Raw genomic sequence first — 19,283 nt, 5'->3', positions numbered from 1 at the left:
TTCCAGAACCTCTGAGTCTTTGTGATTTCTTCTATATGCTCCTTAGAGAGGAATTTGGGAGCCCAAAGGAACTGAATTGCCATTGGGACATTTAAGGAGGTAAGACGTCAGCCAAACTACAGTGGCTTTTACTTATTTAAATTCTGACACCACCTTCTGGAATAACAGGAAATTCTTGTCATTAATTATAACATTGAGCGCTGAAATGAAATGAGATTAGGACTGTGTGTATGTGTTACTTAGGAAAGAGGACCTCCGCACTACATTGCTGCAGCATCTTGGAATCTCAGCAAACAGAGACATTGCTGACACCTTCCTGATCAGATGAGGCTGCCTGTGTCATCTGGAAGGTCAATCAGCTCTTGGTCTTAAACCTGTAAAGGTATCCTTTGCGAGCACTCCATAACACAAACTCACCTGTTAGAGTTCAGTTCAAGAGGTTGCTTCTTGAAAAATCAGAATAGTAGTTGGTTAGTTATTAGCCAAATTTCAACTGAAAAGAAATTGAATGGTCCCAGAACACACATTTAAATTCTGTCCCTCCAGAAGTAACACCATAGATGTATTAGCATTACTACTGGCACAGATAGTAACATGCCTCAAAATGTTTATTGACAACGTTTTTCCATTTTAATATTTTTCATCATTTCCTCAATTAGTATTGCTAGTTTCCCTACTAAGAATTTAGCACTAAGCTTATTGTTAGTGATGATGTACACTGTTTCTACAGCATCCCGAAGCAGGACATTAACTGTCCACATTCAATGTAATCCAAAGTGTGAGGCGAATCATTTCGGCATCTCTCAGGGGCCTCGCTGGCTCTCACGGAGAGTAAGGTGGTGGGGACTGCTGAGTGGAGAGTTTCTCGTAGGCAGGTGGGGCATTGGGAACCTGGGAGGACGAGAAAGGGAGAATAGGGCGTTGGCCACCGTGCGTGTTTCTGGGACAGCCATTAAGTAACATCACTCTCCTTTTTCTCTGGACTGAACCTTTACGTGTCCACATCCAATTTCCATCCAACAAGGTAATCATAGTTAAATTTCACAAGTGTGCATGTTGAAACATTGTTGGGGCAAGAATAGAGAAAAATAGGGCTAAGGGCTTTTCAAAACCTCAAAAACTTATATATAGGGCATCTCCCAAAAATGTATGCACACTTTAGTAGCTGATAGCTCAATTTTGAAAATGTATTTTAATAAACACTGCCTTTATAATTATTCAAAGTGTGTGCATAGTTTTTTGGGGACACCCTATATACCTAGAATATCCTTGTCAGTAGAAGTCCCAAGTCCTAACTAATGAATTATTGAACCCTGTTTGCAGGCACTAAATACATTGCATTTTTACTGCAGGTAAAATTAATCTTAATATATTTCATTTAAACCCACATATCAAAATATCATTTCAACATGTAACTGATATAAAAATGATTAATGAACTATCTATGTTCTTTCCTCATACTAAGTCTTTGAAATCTGGTATGTAGTAGAGTGCATCTTAATTCAAACTGCTGTGTTTTAAGTGCTCAATAGCTACATGTGGCTAGTGGCTACCCTATTGTGTAGCACAGCTCTATACAAATAATAACAGGTCTTTTATTTTCTCCCTCAAATATATCTGTGTTCAGGACATAGGCAAGTATACTAAAACATAAGACAAAAGGATATTGTATCCAGAACCAAGTTCTTCCTTTGGATCCTACATGTAAAGCTGTCATTGTTGACCCTGGAAAATCGGTATGAGCGAACACAGTCTAAGAACATTTCTGTGCTTCCCTTGTTTTTTACCTTTCTTATTTTTCATTATGGTAAAATAGACAGAATTTACTATTTTAACTTTTTAGGTGTACTGTTCAGTAGTATTAAATACATTCACATTGTCCTTGCTTTTAAAATAGGAATAATTTTATTCATTTGAGTTAAAAGCAGCCATACACGAAAACACCAACATGCAGGATCTCAACTTACCACAGGTTCATAATTGTTCTCTAGAAAAGGCAGCTTGCTGTCCTGGTGACCAAGTCCCTCACGTAGACATCTTCCTGTAAAGGTACCCTGAGTACCAACGTAACGGCTTCTGCCCTGAAATGTGAATTCATGAAGATCAGTGGGTGAGAAGAAAAGATTGAGCCCATTAAAGAAATGAGAAAGAAGGTGACGTTTTAAGATTGGCTTTTAATCCTGGTTGTGCCACATACTGCATATCCCCTCAGAACTCCAGTTTTTGCATCTGTAATATGAAAATAACATCATCTACCTGTTAGGTTTAATGTAAGGTTTAATCTGAGATGTAAGATTTAATCTGACCAAAGCCAATAAATTGACCAAGACAAGCAGGGTAAGAGCAAAATATCGCGTTTATTGGAAGCTCTCGGGTGAGGTCCCACGGTCTGGAGGTGCAGGCCGGGGGAGTCACACCCGCCTATGCCTGGCAGAGATTTTTTATGCTGCTGTTGGACCAATCAGGCTTATCTGAGGTAGCTTGTGGCGGGTGATTGATGAGCGGGAAGTTGGTGCAGCTGCACCCTGGCCATCTTGAGAAGTCTCCAGTGGTTATTTATTGGCCATCAGCACAACAGGATGCTCTAGTGGGTCCCAGGATGGCAGCTATTGTCCAGCAGGATGTGGCTCGGCAGTTCTGGGTTGTTTTGTCCAACTCAGCTGGTGGGATCAGGAAAGACCCTATTTTCCCAGCCCCAGACCTTACACTACCTCTCAAAGCTGTTGCAGGAGTTAACTAAAGGTAAAGCACCCATTGCAGTGCCTGATACCCAGTTGTCAATGGCTTTTGTAAAAATATTTTTTCTTTATTCCAGAGAGGAAGGGAGAAGGAGAGATAGGAATATCAATGATGAGAGAGAATCATTGATCAGTTGCCTCCTACATGTCCCCCACTGGGGATCAAGCCCACAACCCAGGCATGTGCCCTGACCAGGAATCAAACCGTGACCTCCTGTTTCATAGGTCGACGCTCAACCACTGGGCCACACAGGCCAGGCTCAGTGACTGTTTTTAAAGGGAAGGAAAAAAGAGTGAATCTAAAAAAATGAACTTCAGAATGAATGCAAGTGGAGTAGATCAGAACTCGTGAGGCAGGAGCTGGTATGATAGTGAGGACACGCATCTGACCATATGCCAGCAGGGACACACTCTGTGTCTGCCTTTTGCATAATGACAGCAAAATATCTTAAACACTCTGAACGCATGTACTGTGATAGAAATGCTGAGGCTGTGGCCCTGGGCTTCCAAGTCAAGTTGCAACAATGATGACAAGTCAGTCTATGGCTAAGCGATGCACCCTGAGGTATTGGGGGCGGGGGTGGGGGGGTGGCTAAAAGCTTAGTGCTTTGCATGGGGTTAGAGGGTGATGCTCTTCACCCCTAGAATAGAATGGCAACCGTTTGTACAAGACAGAGACACAAACTAAAGTAGAGACTGCAGGAGCGGTCCACCCTGGTGAGGTAGAGTCTTTAATCACTGATAATGTTAAAAATTGCTGGCATTTTGTGATAATAAAAAACAGACTAACTTTAGTTGCTTTTATTATTGTTAAAGTCTCTACAACAATGGTTTTCAAACGTGAGCGTGCATCAGCATTCCCTGGAGGGCCTGCTAAACACAGTGCTGGGCCCACACCCAGAATTTCTGACTCAGTCAGCCTGGGGTGAGGCCCACGAATTTGCATTTCTAATAAGTTCCCAGGAGATATTGCTGGGCCAGGACCACACCAAGAACCACTGCTCCACAGACAATGCACCTTCTTATTGCCTGTGCCTCATGCAACTCGGCTATACTCAGAGGGACCAGGCAGGTGATGAAGGGGGTCAGGTGAGGCCATAGGAAAGGAGGGAGTGTCTGTCCCATCTGAACGGACAGCCACTGCAGAGCTGCCAGTTTTTCCCAGATCTTTTGATTTTTTTTAAAGAAACTAGAAATCAAGATTTTTATGTAAAATGTTACTTTCAATATTAGCACCTAATTCAATTTTTAAAAAGACAGGCCCAAACCTATCTGTGGGCCACATCCAGCCAGCGGGGTGTGAGCAGCGTGCTCTGTGGCTGAGGGAGGCTGGGACGGGGAGGTGTGCAGGGGATCTGAGGCTCCTGGGCTCCTCTGTGGGCCGAGGCAGACCACGGGGGTCTGTCTGCCAGGCTGCATGAGAAAGGCATCCAGGCAGGTTTCCCAGGGAGGAGGAGTGTTAGGAGCATCAAATTGGACGAGGCCAGATGTGGATTGGGCTGATACCTACACAGTCTGCAGGCTGTAAAGAAGTAGTTTTCCAAAATTCCAGTTTGAACAAGGACCCTAATCTTTTTTATATGTATTACTTTGTGTCTCTCTCTTTTTTTAATCCTCGAATGAGGATATTTTTTTCCCAATGATTTTGAGAGAGTGGAAGGAAGTGGGGGGGGGGGGGAGTGGGGGAGAGAAGGAGAGAAACATCGATGTGAAAGACCCTTCACTGGATTGCCTCCTCAAAGAGCCCCCACCTGAGGGGAGGGATTGAATCTGCAACCCAGGTACGTGTGCCCGTGGTCAAGAATGGAACCCACAACCCTCCGGTGTGCGGGCTGACACTCTAACACCTGAACCAAGCCTGCCAGGGCTGTCTCTTTTTAATCAAATGTTAAAGAAAAAATAATGTCAAACTTACCCAGATGCTTTCAGAAACTAGGAAAAAAAAGGAACACACCCCAGCCCCTTTTTTAAAGGGTTATATAATGTTGATATGAAAAGCAGACAAGGACAGTGGAAAAGAAGAGAAAATATAATCTAATCTTCCTTCTGAAAGTATGTGCAGAAATCCTAAATAAACATAAGCAAATTAAGGCAAATATCCTATGTCAGCTATCTATCACTACACAGCAAACGTCCCTAAATTCAGTGGCTTAAAGCAATCAATCACCCACAAGGGCCCTAATGACATGACCACACAGGGAGGTTCTGCTCCCATCCCCCCACCTCCCTCCACCCCCCCCCCACCCCCGTCACCCCAGATCCCAGAGCTACACCTCAGAAAAGAAAAGTAAAATAATATTTAATGTGTCTCTCCCTTTACTCAATAATTGCTTTTCTTCTTTTTCTTTGCTTTTCAGATCTCTCACCTGCCATGGTGTGCATGTTAAAATGAGGGTTCCTGGGTCTCGCCACCAGAGCTGGCCCCAGGATCTGCATTTCAGCAAGAAACCCCAGTGGTGGGCGTGCAGGAGCCCCCGGCCATGCACAGAGAAACAGACGCCACAAGACATGGGCGCAAACTCCGCTGTCAGCAGGGGCCTCAAAATGCTCTCCAAGGATCTCAAGGATTGTGCGCTAAACTTCCAGGTGAAAGAGTAAAATCGGTAAATACAAGAACCAAGTTCCAGCGCCTTACAAATCATTTTCCCGAAGAAACACATTGCTGCAAAAAGCAGTCTTTCCTTTCAAAGGATGTGTTCCAGGTCTAAGGGGAATTGTTAGCCAAGGGAGAAATTTTAGATCTTAATTCCAACCAACCTTGCTACCATGCTGTGTTCAGGGAAAGTGGACATTCCCAAGCTCAATGAAGGTTGCTAAAGGTGGAGTCACTCAGACACCCACAGTTTGCATTTATTGTCATGTATGTACTTCTGTTTTAAAATGAAATAGAATCACCAAAGAGAGACAGGGAGGTGATTATGTAATTAAATGCAGTACGTAATGCCCTATTTCACATCATTTTGCCTACATTTCTTAGACTGCTGGTTCCCAACCTAGCATTTCAGGAGTTATAAAAGTCTCAAAACAATATTTTAATATTAATTTTAAAAAATATATGACGGGGAGCATTTTTAGACAGTCGGGAAGCAGGGAATATAAACACATAAAAATTCCAGAAACCGCAAACCGCACATCACTGAAGAAGGCCTATGGAGGCATGGCTGGCTGGACTTGAACCTCACCAAGCAAAATGTTCCCAGTACCTGAGCCCACAATGTTAAGATTCTCTTACCCTTAAGGTGAATGAGTTCAAGATGAGAGTGTTGAAGCAGAAAGGAAAATTTTAAAAAATTAAACAGAAAAAACATTGTCTTTTTGCCCAGAATCATCTAGCTAGCAACTGTGGACAGTTGGAACTGCCCAAGCTTCCTAGCAAGGAGGAGAATTCGAAGCTACAGCCCTCACCTTCCCCTCTGCACCTAGGCCTGCCAAACCACGGCCTCCCACCCACCCCTCTCCTCCCCTCTATCAATCACAGAACCTTTTCCTCGGAGTGAGGAATCCGACTTCCCAACATCTTTTATAAAGATAAATGTTTTCCATTACGTATCAGCCTCAGAAGCCTTCGGATCTGTAATACAAGAAAGAGACAGGAGAGGGAGCGAGAGAAGAGAAGACAAGAGGGAAGAAGGAAAGAGAAGGGAAGAAAGGAGAAAATACAGCTCTCCTTTTATTCCGTTGCTCACTGCGGATAATGCCTTTGGATGCTTAGGTGCTAGGGTGCTCCCTGGTTTTGAAGCCAGGTTTCTGAAACCTGTAGTTTTTATAGTTTCGAGACTCAGTTGATGGTTTCCATTTGTGGAAGATCCTGCGGCCCCAAGACTGAACTGTGTCACTTGCTAGCTTCCTGATCATAAAGGTAAAGAAGGAAAAATCCTACTGGCACCACATCGGCCATCAAAGGAAGAGGGAGCCTGTTAAACACCTGGTGGGCCTTTGTGCTGCTGAGGAGGGAATGGCTACCTCACTGCACTGATGGCTAGGTGGGTCCTGGGTATACTGGGTTGCTTGGTAGAGCGGAGTTAGAATTCCCCGGCAACCGGAGAGGAAAGGGGTGAAGACAAGGAGAGAGGGGCGGCCACTAAGTGGAGCAGCAGACGCAGTGAGGATCCCCAGGCGGGTTGGTAGGACCTTTACCAACCTTCAGGATCCCGTATCCGTTTCGTCTTCTACAATACCAGCAGCCGAGGAACAGCACAAGTCCCAGGATCACCGTCAGGACGCCAATCCCTGCGATCCTGGCCCAGGAGACAGACAGATCCAGCTTGGGACTTCCTCCACACTGTGAACACCTGTTCCTCTCTTCACAGGGACTTGCCAGCCCAGCACAGCACCACCCAGTCCCCAAGTAATTTCCCGCCACATGGCACACCGGGCAGCCACCAGGCCTCCAGCACTTGCATCCAGGGGCAGCGCCTCCTCTAGGAGCCTCTCAGGTATGTGCCAACAGGAGCCGTGCTACCCGGCATGGGCACACGCACCCAAGTTCCTGGTGCAGGAGGTGCAGTAGCAACTGACCCTCATGTGGACAATATATTTTTTGAGGCTGAATTATCTTTTCACTGGGGCTGGTTTAAATCATTTCCCCCAACTATCAGCCCACAAAAAGGAAATGGAAATGAGCATTGACTGACCATCCACTATTAGCCAGGTGCCATGCTAAACATTTCAGCGGTCGCCAACCGGTGGTCCGCGGGCCGCTGGTGGTCCATGAGGTCCGAAAGCCTGGCGACCACTGTTCTAGATACATTAGCTTATTCAATTCTCACAACAGCCCTGGAAGGCAGGCACCGCTTGTCGTCCCCATTTCACAGACGAGGAAATACATGCAGAGGTTAAGTGCCTTGCTGATGGTCACACAAAGATAGCATGGGATTTGAACTTGACTCCCTTGTGCCCTCTCAGCCCTATCCGTCCCCCACACCTCACTCCTTGCCCATGTCCCCTCCCTTCCTGCCTTGACTAACACATTCTCCTAGACTCAGCATCATTCCTCCCAGTGTGATGGCAACCCATGCTGCCTTCTCTCACAGGCCTCCCTGTGGGTGATCACTGTGTGCTCACCTGTTTCTTCTAGACATGGCAAGAGCTTCCAGAGGCGTTGGCGTTGTGTGTGTGTGTGTGTGTGTGTGTGTGTGTGTGTGTGTGTCTTCAATGTCTAGAACGAGTCAGGCACATAGGTGTTTCAAGAAATATTTCTTGAAGCTGGGTGGATGAATGAATGGATGGCCAAACAAATTAATAAAAAAAATGAACAAATGCATTATGGCTGATTACAAATTCATAATCCATAACAAAATCCATAATCCATAACAAATTCATAACACCACTCTCTCTGAAAAATGAATGAACAATTTAATGTCTTCTTAAAATAACTATCTAAAATTATGTGGATTTTTGACAAAATGTGACTTTAACCTCTTGTGAGTCATTGGTACTCAAGTGAGAATACAGGGATCAGCAACATACCACAGAGCAGGTTTGGGTTTGGGATGGAGAGAGTTAATAAAGAGACAGAGAGAGCTCAGAAACCGGCCCCGAGGGCTTAGAACTGGGGCATTCTGACTTGTAGGACTGAGAGGTCCAGGAGACTATAAGTGTCACAGGGATGCCAGAGCCCAGCCCAGCCAGGACATGTGTCCTGGGTGTATGCTCGGCGAGGCAAGCTGCTGTCGGGCCTCCACTTGCTCCAGGAATTCAGGGCAGGTGCTTGCTGCTTCCTCTGGTCTCCCCTGAGGGACTAGAAGGGGCATCTGAGAACGGAGCTGGCGGGAGGCCCCTGGAGCAGCTGAGATGAGAGGTCTGACCTCTCGGCCGGCCTGGCTGCCAAGTCAGAGAGGCCAGATGACCCCTGGAGCCAGGCGCTCTGTGGATACTTGGTAAGCGCCTCCCAGCTGGCCGGCCGGGCGGGGATCACTAAACAACACAGCCCTGGGCCCGGCCCTGGGAGGAGCGTCCGGCTGCACCTGGAGCAAAGCTACAGCCTCGCTGAGAAGGGGCAGGAGCCACGCCAGCCTCCTGGGCCCTGTGTCCAGTGTCCCTCTCCAGGCCCCGGGGCTCTGCTTCCTCTGCGTAACATGGCCAGCTCACAGGCACCTGCCTGCCTTTCCACTTCACAGCATGAGCAACGGCAACAAACTGGAGAGTGCAGAGTCCTTTACCTGCGACCTGCTAGCAGTGGTTCTCAACCTTCCTAATGCCGCGACCCTTTAATACAGTTCCTCATGTTGTGGTCACCCCCAACCATAAAATTATTTTCGTTGCTACTTCATAACTGTAATGTTGCTACTGTTATGAATCGTAATGTAAATATCTGATATGCAGGACGTATTTAGGCGACCCCCGTGAAGGGATCGTTCCACCCCCAAAGGGGTCGAGACCCACAGGTTGAGAACCGCTGTTAGAGAAAGGCTCCGCAGAGCTGGGCGGTGATGAGTCGGAGCAGCTGCAGGAGAAACAGGGTCTGACTGAGAGACCTTTGCCCAGCGCCACCTGCTGCACCACCACCACCTCAAGTCCCTGAGGGGCCAGGGCCCACCTCCCAGGGGGATGGCAGGGCAGGATACAGCTCTGACCTGATGCTGCAGGCCAGTCCCCCACATGCAGCCGAAACCCCCCACAACTCATCAGCATCTCCACCACCTTCAGGGCCACTCCCTGAGCACCGGTCTGTGCCAAGCCCCCCACATATGGGCTTTTATTCCATCTTCGTGGCAACCTCTGAGGTAGGTGGGATGTTCGTTCCGCAGCCGACACCCCAAGACTTCAGGCTGGTACAGTGCCTCAGGTTGCACACAGGTCAGTGGCAGAACCAGCTTCCACAGGGACTGGCCCCATGTACCCAGCGCGCACGTCTAGAATGTGGGCAGACCCAGCCCCCCTCGCCTGGGCCGGTGCTTTGCTGATCACCCGTCCGTCTGGGAATGAACTGCCCCCTGGAGCGAGCCGTGGGCCCCATGACGAAGGCAGCTGACTCCATTCCCAGCGGCTGCGCTGGTTCCACCGCCAGGTCTGCGGCTCTGCCCTGGACACCACGGCACAGAGCTCGCTCTGTGCCCGCTCTTCACACACGGTCACGTTGCACTCACACCCCCAGGGACTGACCGAGAGCGGAAATCACCAGCCTATGCCGCACACCAGGAAAACCCACCCCCGGCTGGGCTGGGCCTCAGTGTCACCCCAATACCTCCGCAGAGGAGTCACCTGAGACGTGAGAAAGTGCAGAACCTGCCCCCCACCGCCCCCACCCCCCCACCCCCCGTCCAACCGAATCAGCCTCTTGGGTGGTGTGGTGGCGCCTAGGAAACCGCATCTCTTCAAGCTCATGTGACCTGTGCCCTCACGCCTGACGCTACGAGCCTGTTGAGTCATCATGCAGAAGCCGGAACAGCATCCTACTTAACACCATGTGCAGTGTAGCCCCCAGAGAGTATCCTTTAGCTCTTGGGAGAATTTTTCAGAACATCTGCCCCCCACCCCGATGACCAGGCGGGACGTTAGGAAACCCCCGGGGCCTCGGGGAGATGCTCCCTCGGTGTCTGCCTGGGTCTGACACTTGCTGGCCCGGCTAGTTCACTCTAGGAAGGATTTGTCAACAGCTCTTTCCCGAGGGCGAGCCGGCTGGCAGGAGCTGAAGAGAGGGTTCCTTGTCTGTCTTGTTGGAACCCCCACTCAGGGGGCGGGCTCCCCTCCTGCCACCACACCCAGACCCGCCCAGCGTCCCCGCAGCCAGTGTTCCCATGACAGCACTTGCTCTGGTGAAATCATCCTCGTGCCTAACTCTCCCAACGAGATCATAAGACCTTTTTCAAGGGAAGCATAGCATCTTGGGCAGGTTACACAGTGCTTCGCTCTTAGAAACGCTTCACGGATTCAAAATACCAAACGCCTTTCCAGAGGATAGTCATGAAGCGAAGGTTCTGCCCACCGTGTGCGCCCTGGAGTCAACCGCAGGTGGAATCACAGACCTGCCCTTCATCCTCACTTGCTCTTTGGCAACTCACCTTTGTTCTGCCTGCAGACCACCTTCCGGAGCCTGAGGAAGGAGGCAACTTGCTTCCAGACATGTTTTTTGCCCTGGAACCCACAGCAAAGGCTGAAGAGCCAAGAATGCAGACCAAAATGGTCAGAACCAACTCTTTACCATTCCTGTCCCCTTGCCTGTTCGGCCTCAGAGAAGCTGGTGTGAGCCCCTTGTGGGACCACAGGTCTCCTCGCTTCATTGCCACCGTTTTACTCTCTGGAGAAATAGACACTGGAGAGATTCACGGACAGGCGTGTGCCGGCGGAATTCAGAAGCTGTGTGAGCAAAAGCTTTGAACTTACTCTTTAGCTGTGATGTAGGAGTGGCCGTGCCCTCTCCTGGGGTACCCATAGGCGAGCTGGGCCTCTTCACTAGGCATCTTCACGAGGGACCACAGGACACCTAACAGCAGAGGCACACGGCATCATGTAACACATCCAGAGCATCCTCCTCCTCGTCTCATAAAGACCCCACAGACACTCCCCCCTAGGTGACAGGAACGACAGCTGGGACCTGGTCTCTCTTGGTGAGAGGATGTGTACCTGCTTCCGTCCTTGCTACCAAGTGGAAATGGCTCAGGTTTCTCACCCCTTCCACCAACTGAAAATTAAGTTCAAAGAAGAAACAAAAGCAAAATGCTTTCAAATTAAGTTATTATTTGGGGGAGGGGGAGATGTTCTTTATTTGCCTTCAATTTGACTCTATGCAGTGGTTCTCAACCTTCCTAATGCCGCGACCCTTTAATACAGTTCCTCATGTTGTGGTCACCCCCAACCATAAAATTATTTTCGTTGCTACTTCATAACTGTAATTTTGCTACTGTTATGAATCGTAATGTAAATATCTGATATGCAGGATGTATTTTCATTGTTCGCGACCCACAGGTTGAGAACCGCTGCTAGAGAAACAAGCAAAATGCATTTTTATTATTCCTTCCTTTCCTTGGCCCAAGACTGTGGTTAATAACAGGAGTTATTTCTCTCGAGCAGTGTTATTTGATATCAATCCTTGGACACATAGGAGGCTATGGTGACCTACTGTACAGCACCCTCCCAGCACACTTTTCAACAAAGAAAACCACCCCCTACAGGTGCCTGGTCTAATCCACATTCACCCCCCAAAATGGGCTGAAGAAGCCCATAGCTTGACTTTCGTAATAATTTCTTGTCCCTCCCGCTGAAATCAATTTCTGCTTCTCCCTTGTTCAAGTCTCATGACTGGGATTTAAAGTGTGTGTGTGTGTGTGTGTGTGATGCCTGTGTGTGTGTGAAATTTAATCTATAATTTAATCAAAAATTTAATCTATAATACAAATAGACAAAAAGCTCATGAACTGCAGTGGTCGTGATTAAAGTGTGCTTGTTAAAACCCAACAGCGGTTTCTCTTCTCCCCTTGCTATTATGTATTTTTCCTTCCTCTTATTGTTCTCATGCATTTCAAAGGTCTGGTCCCCACAGAATTATATTAATGAGCCTGTTTAGAACAGCGGGAGAGAAGTGGGCGGCAGGTGGAGAATTCACCACATGACCCCTTCCACAGGGGCATTCCCTGTATAATTAGCCCTTCCCAGGGGTAAAAAAGACATTACAGCTGAACTCACTGATCAGCTCAGGGGAATAATGTAGGGGTGAGCCCCGTGTTCAAAATGACAGACACGGCACTCCGTTCATTCTGGGTTAACTTGTTGTGGTGAAGCTCTGCCTCCAGTTCAGAGCCGTGGGGAAGCGGGGAGGGACAGCAGTGCCCCTCCCAGGAGAAGCAGTCCTTCCAGCGACAGGCGCTGCTCCCAGTGGGCTCTCCCGGGGCCTCTGCTCTGCTGCTAGGCAGTCTCCAGAGAGCATCGAGGAGACTTTATGAACCTTCAGAAGCTGGAGAATGACAAACACGGAGGAGTTCTGTGATGGCCAAGCATCAGGGAGGCGATGAGGGAGGGTGGGGGGTCACCAGGCCCCCGGCCCTGCCCTAAAGGAACAGGACCTTCCTGTGCCCTGGGACCCCGGCCCTGCCCTGAAGGAACAGGCCTCCCTGTGCACTGGGACCCTGGCCCTGCCCTAAAGGAACAGGCCTCCCGGTGCACTGAGACCCCGGCCCTGCTCTGAAGGAACAGGCCTCCCTGTGCACTGGGACCCCGGCCCTGCCCTGAAGGAACAGGCCTCCCTGTGCCCTGGGACCCTGGCTCTGCCCTGAAGGAACAGGCCTCCCTGTGCACTGGGACCCCGGCCCTGCCCTGAAGGAACAGGCCTCCCTGTGCCTTGGGACCCCGGCCCTGCCCTGAAGGAAAGGCCTCCCTTGCTTTGGAACCTGGCTCTGTTCTGAAGGAACAGGTCTTCCCTGCGATCCAGGACCCTGGCCCTGCCTGAAGGAACAGGCCTCCTTGTGCTCTGGGGACCCCGGCCCTGCCCTGAGGAAACAGGCCTTCCCGGGCCCTGGGACCCCGGCTCTGCCTGAAGGAACAGGCCTCCCTGTGCCCTGGGACCCCGGCCCTGCTCTGAGAAGGAACAGCCTTCCCCGGGCCCTGGGACCCTGGCCCTGCCCTGAAGGAACAGGCCTCCCTGTGCCCTGGGACCCTGGCTCTGAAGGAACAGGCCTCCCTGTGCATGAGACGGCAATGCTCTTACCTTCTGGATGGGGTCGTCCTCCGACTGCAGCTGCCCCGTGTGTGAAGACTGCTTCTCCTCTCTTAATCTTTCTTTTCCTCCCCCCTGGTCTTGAGTCCCATGTTAGTCATGAGTTTGGATTTCTGATGGGGTCATCTGTGATTGCTTAATTGGCGTGAATGGAACCAACTTCAATCCTCCCCTCAAAAAGTCATGGCTCACTATGGCTTCTGTTTTCCTTCATCTTGGGGAAGCCATTTATTTTCAACGCTGGTCCCCCCTCTGTAGGGTCGCTGGTTAAAATACAGGATGCTAGTTGCGTTGGAATTTCAGAAAAACAATAATTTTAGGACTTTAAAAGTGATGAACTGTGGCTCATTTATTAGTATAAATATGTCCCTTTTACTGAACGAGATCTATTTTTACTGAAGAGATTATATTTATTTATCTAACATTTCGATGGAACTGGGCCCCTCACAGCCTCCCTCATGCAGCCTCCAAGAGTTGAAGAGCCTTCAGGCTTAGACCTCGAGCCCATCGAGGCCCACCCCCTTCTGGTCATGAAGAGGAAATAGAACACCCCTAAGACTTCCGAAGCTGAGCTCCCTGATTTTGTTGTGATGTTCTCAGAGATAACTGTCCCCCGGGGAGAGGCAGATAAGATTTTCTCTTTGAAGGTAGAATCTAACGGAAAGCAGGGCTGATTGAACCTGACACTATGACCTTCCCTGATTATCAAACGTGTAGATGCCAGAAGTGTTTCCATGGGACAGACAGCTACCTCTGCTCACCAGCTCTCTCATGAACAAACCAGACAAAACACCACCAGAATCAGGCAATCTGAGCCTTCTTATCCCTGCGCTTGTAGACTAAATGGCCACTAAGTTCTCCTTCCTCATAACATATGAGGGCCCCACTCCTGCCAAATCCTGTGGGTTTCCAGTGACCATTTGGGATTGTCCTGTGTGAGGACATACTGAACCAAGGCATCACTGGAAATGGCCAGGGAGAGACAGAACAGAAAGAGGGGTGTTCATCCTATTAGGTGAGACAGGGAAAGCCTTTCTGGAAAGGAGAGAAAATGTAAATTGAGACCTACATGAGAAGGAGTCAGCTTTAGGAAGATGGAGGAAGAGATTGCAGACGGAGAGAAGAAGCCGTGCAAAGGCCCTGAGGCAGGATAATAGAACATGACTTGGTCTGGGTTCCCAGACCTGAGGCTGATTCAGGAGATTTTGCTCAAAAGTCCGGAAGGATACAAGCTCTTGGTGTCCACAGATTTGGGGAAAGCAGTTTCAGGCTGAACCTTGGGGCAATGCCCAGTAACTCTCACAAAGGCCTGTGGCAGGTACTGTTCTGTGTGAACCGGGGCTCGATAGCTGGGCCCCTGGATGATTGGCAGCGAGACCAGTGAGGAGGGAGGTACTGACCTGGATCTCAGGGGTGGGGAAGCTTCCAGTCTCACTCCAGTCCCCGGGTGCCCAGTGCTCATTCAGGGGCCTTGCGTGCGGGGTATTGTTCTAGCATGGAGACTGCAGAGCCGCTGGCATCTTTCCCTCCCCCAGAGGGCGCTACAGGGCAAGACCCAGCACACTGGGGACACTGTGACCTGTCTGGGGCATGCTCTCCAATGCCTCTGCTCTTCGGAGTTTAGCAAGAAAGTCCGGCTCAGACTGTACAAGGGCATCTCTTTGGGCCTTTGGTTTGCAGCTTCTGAGGTACCCAGTCCTGTCAGGGTGAGGTGCCCAGGATTGGCTGGTGGGGCTTCTTCAATATAGGGTTCCCAAGGAACCTCCGCCTGAAAATCCCACCACATCCTGTTTCCTGGAAGTGCCCCCCAAGTTCCCTTTGACTAGGCTCCTAGGCACTGGCCTAGACTCAGGCTCTATTCTAGGCCCAGGCCAGGCCCTACCTGCCCTCACCCTCCACACTTCCTAGTGACTAGTGACAGCACAGCGCCACCCCCCCCCGCCCCACCCCCACCCCAGGCTGACAGCAGGGGCTCCAGAGTCCCAACTGCCTGCACATCATCTCTTCACTCTGTGTCACTTTGGGCAAATCATAAATCCCTTGGAGCCTCATTGCCTGCATCTAGAAAGTGGGGCTGATAAAAGTATCTACTCCGGAGGTTAGCGGTGTGAGTTCAAAGAGATCATGCTCACCACGTGTTGACACAGTGGCTGGTACAGAATAAGTTTAGCAACATCATGTGAACCGTACCAGGAGGCTGCCTGACCCATTTTCCCTTTGGCCCAGCTCAACCTGCCTTGAGTTTACAAGTGGCCGCCACCTCCCCTGTCCCAGCTCCTGGTTAGAACTTGCGCCAAGTCACACCTTGCTGGCCACTGACTGGCGCTCTGCTGCCACCTGGCGGGCCTGGCCTTGCACCACAAGCCCACCTGAGGAAGCCGCGCTGAGGGCGGGGCACTGATTGCAGAAATGCCTCTTTGATCTTTTCAAAAATTTCCACTCACAGTGCTCAGGGGCCAGGACCCACTGTACTCATCTTCCTGGGGACTTAGAACCTTCTTCAGTGCTGGTCACTGTTCTTAGATCGCCATAGCCTCGGGCTCCGCCCCCGAGAAGCCAGGCCAGGCCCTACTGCCCTCACTCTGCCCACTTCCAGGGACTTCCTCTTCTCCATCCCCACTCCCCCTCCTCCATCCCCCCCTCAGCCCCCCATTCCGGGCTCTAGAGTCCAAACTGCCTGCAGTTCATCTTTTCAATCTGTGTGACTTTGGGGTGTGAGTGTTAGGGTCTCCTGGGAGGAACGCAGGAGGCCAACAGTGCTAAGGGATTATAAATGTATTACATCATCTGGAGACCAGATGGGCTGAGCCCCCAAATGACGCCAGCACCCAGCGATGGGGAGTCAGAGATCTTAAAGGACTCTAGGCGGGCTTTTCCGGGCAGGCGGAGAGTTCTCTGGGCGGTCAGGGTCCCGGGAATCCTGGGAAGGTCGGGAGAGGAAGGAGAATGGTCTTAGCAAGTGGAAAGTGATCAAAGCGAAAGGGAATGTCCATGGTGAGGTGGCCTAGAGGTCCATTCCCAGGGGAGGGGGTATCGATTCAACTATTTGATCAGACCTAACAGTGGGTTCTTGCTCCCTCACACATACCCCAACAGAAAATTCTAGACTGTGATCAATGGAGGACATCGCTGTGAGTGGGGTTGATGCTGCTGCCCTTTCGTGGGAGACGTGGAACAAACAGAACTGGCTGTGTAGGGGGCCTCGAGGACAGGTAGGCACACCTGCAGTGGCTGCAGGGTCCTGGGCCGAGCAAATGGCCTTCAGCCCCAGCTCCTGTTACACCTGTGTGACCCTGGGCAAGTTACGTAACCTCTCTGAGCTTCTGCAATCTCACCTACAAAATGGCAATAAATAATAAGAACAAAATTGCTGTAAAAATTAAATGAGAAAAGCCTCCAGCACAGAGCGTGGCAAGTTGCTGACGTGTGAGAAAAGCGGATGCCACTGGGACTCTCCTGCAAACGTGCCAACAGCCTTGCGAGGGAGGGATAGCGGCTCATCCCCTCAGCTCTCGGTCAGCTGTGGCCTGAGCGCGGCTGCTGCTCATCAGCTGAGTTCCTGCCTGCGGAGCCCAGGGCGTGGGGCCGAGCAGCTCCGAAGGTGGAGGCCGTGGTGAGATGGAGACGGACAGAATGAAGTCTGTGCACATGGGCGCCCACCAGGAAAGCCCAGCAGCCTGGGGGCACCTGGGGGACAACCGGAGCCCCTCCTCCCTGAGACACAAGAGCAGGAGTGGCCGCTGCTGCCTCAGGCTGGATTCCCGGGAAGGAGCTGGGGGGACGCCGTCACTTTCCACCCCAGTAGGAAAGTCGTCCCCGGAGAACGAGCATGGTCCCCCACACAGGCACAGACGCTGGGGCGGGATGAACACGGTGGCCCAGGTCCCCACGCTCCGGTGGCAGAGAAGAGCCCAGTAAATCAGAGGCGGGACTCAAACACCCCTGGACGCTCTGACCAGTGTGTCTGAAGGAGGGTGGGCTTGCAGGGCTGGATTGGAATGACTTTTGAGGTGGAAAGTAGGGAGGGGTCAACCTCAGTGTCCACTGCGATGTCACCCCGGGTTCCTGCCCAGGACTCAGCGGGAGTATGGGCTCTTCTTGGGGCAGGGGGCACAGGAGAGGGTTCCCGGAGGAAGGAGAGCTTCGTCGGAGTCTGGAAAGGTAAGCAGGGTTCACAGGTGTGAGTCGGGCGGGGGGCAGTCTAGTCAGGACTCAGGGTGCCAGGGGAAGGTGACATCCAGGTGGAGGGGGGGCTCAGAGGCGCCGCACAGCCTGGCAGGTTTGGGGAACGGCCCATAGCTCTATCCTGGCTGGAGCTCAAAGTACCAGAAAGAAAGTGCTGCCCCGAGGCCTGGGGCCTGGATCTCGAGGCTCCGGGAGCCCATGCTGAGGCTGACGGACTTACTCTGCAGGCTGTGTTGGGTCACAGAAAGGTTTTTAGCAAGGGGAAAAATGGGGCTGACCAGACGTGGGGTCATGAAAATATCTTCCTCCCAGGTGGCTGCGAGGCTTACACGTGTTGTTGTGTGTGAACATATTCTGTAAACGGTACACCGTACTGATAGGCGCTCTAGGAGCAGCAGCTTGTGCTCAAACGCAGGGCGTTGGACTGGTGGCCTGGAGCGGTGGATGGGAGAAAGCCCGGGGTTTGGATTCTGGTTCAAATGCTGGCTACAGCAAGGACTGGTTGTGTGTCCTCAATTACCCAAGACGCTCAGCCTCAGTTTCTTCATCTGCAGAATGGGAACACATTAGCTGCGTCTCGGGGAGGCTGCGGGGTGAGGGTTCGTGCGTCTGGCAGGGAGTAAGCTCTTGTGTCAGGGTTCTTTGGTTGCTAGTAACAGAAGCTCAACTCGGGCTACTTAAGGATATAAGGGAGGTTGTGAAGGTGTCCCACAGAACTAACAAAAAGTCTGAGCAAAGCAGGTCTGAAGAAGGAATGGAACTGAGCAGCCCCGTGGACACAGGTAGAAGGAATTAATGGGTGATCTTTCCAGTTGTTGCCATTAGGAGGTAATCAGCTCTAACCACGTTCATCCTTGTTTGTCTGCGAACAGTAATTAGATTCCTTGGAGGATCTTGTTTGGGTGGTTGGGTCTCGTGCCAAATCCGTGCCCAGGCAGGGAATGGTCTGGAGCGGGGGTGCAGGGAGTGTGGTATTTAACACTCCCTCCAGGATGACGAAACAGGGAAGGGGAAATTTCCAGAGGGAATAAGAAGGAAGGGATGCGAGAGAGACAAAGACAGGGCTGTCCTCTACAGCGTTCGGCAAATGGCCGGCGAGTTACATGGGGCTCAGGCTCGGCTTTCTCCCTGAGCATCTCCCTGGTGTTTGCTGCTTTCTGAGAGAGGAAATCCTGCAGGAGCCTGTGCAAGGCTGCCAGGTGCTCCTAGGGAGCACTGACCGAAGTGCAGGAGGCTGACAGCAGAACCCACCTACCCCAAGCGTCTCTACTTGGGCCTTTCCCATGAGAGATACAGGGGTAAATAGAAGCAGGGGTGAATACAGGGGTAAACTAGAAGCCAGGGTTCAAGTCCTATCTTTGCAGGTTTTGGTTTTGTGCTATGTGACCTTGGACAAGTTACCTAACCTTTTTGAGCCTCAGTTGGCTCGACTGTACAATGGGGATAATACTTTTTTAAGTTTAGGATTATCCTTAGTTGCTTAGTTTCTTCCAGGTTGCGAAGAGAGACCCAACGTGGCTTCAGATGAGGCAGAGAAAGGTATTCTCAGGAAGAACAGGACATTTTCTAGGCTGAGCTTGTCGCTGCTTCGTGGAGGCCCGGGGCAAGCCCATCTTCATTAAGGAGATGGTGGTCGCTGTAGACGAGTCAGCAAAGGGCCCCTCTGCTCCTTCTGAGACTTCCTGTCTCTCACACAGTTAACGTGTCCC

General features: G+C 50.8%; 1 protein-coding gene across 1 annotated transcript; it reads right to left on the bottom strand.

Moving 5' to 3' along the window:
* Window positions 1–707: 707 nt before the first annotated feature.
* Window positions 708–13,404, bottom strand: MLANA (melan-A). The gene is made up of 5 exons (XM_006104014.3): window positions 13,381–13,404; window positions 11,064–11,163; window positions 6,880–6,976; window positions 1,968–2,081; window positions 708–891 (listed from the first exon to the last, which is right to left on the bottom strand). The coding sequence occupies exons 2-5, from the start codon at window positions 11,138–11,140 to the stop codon at window positions 823–825; spliced, it is 357 nt and encodes a 118-aa protein (XP_006104076.1). The 5' UTR covers window positions 11,141–11,163; window positions 13,381–13,404; the 3' UTR covers window positions 708–822.
* Between the last annotated feature and the right edge of the window lie 5,879 nt (window positions 13,405–19,283).

The sequence above is a fragment of the Myotis lucifugus genome, unplaced genomic scaffold (assembly GCF_000147115.1).
Source record: "Myotis lucifugus unplaced genomic scaffold, Myoluc2.0 scaffold_533, whole genome shotgun sequence".
NCBI lineage: Eukaryota > Metazoa > Chordata > Mammalia > Chiroptera > Vespertilionidae > Myotis > Myotis lucifugus.
This window is presented reverse-complemented; position numbering and strand designations above follow the sequence as displayed.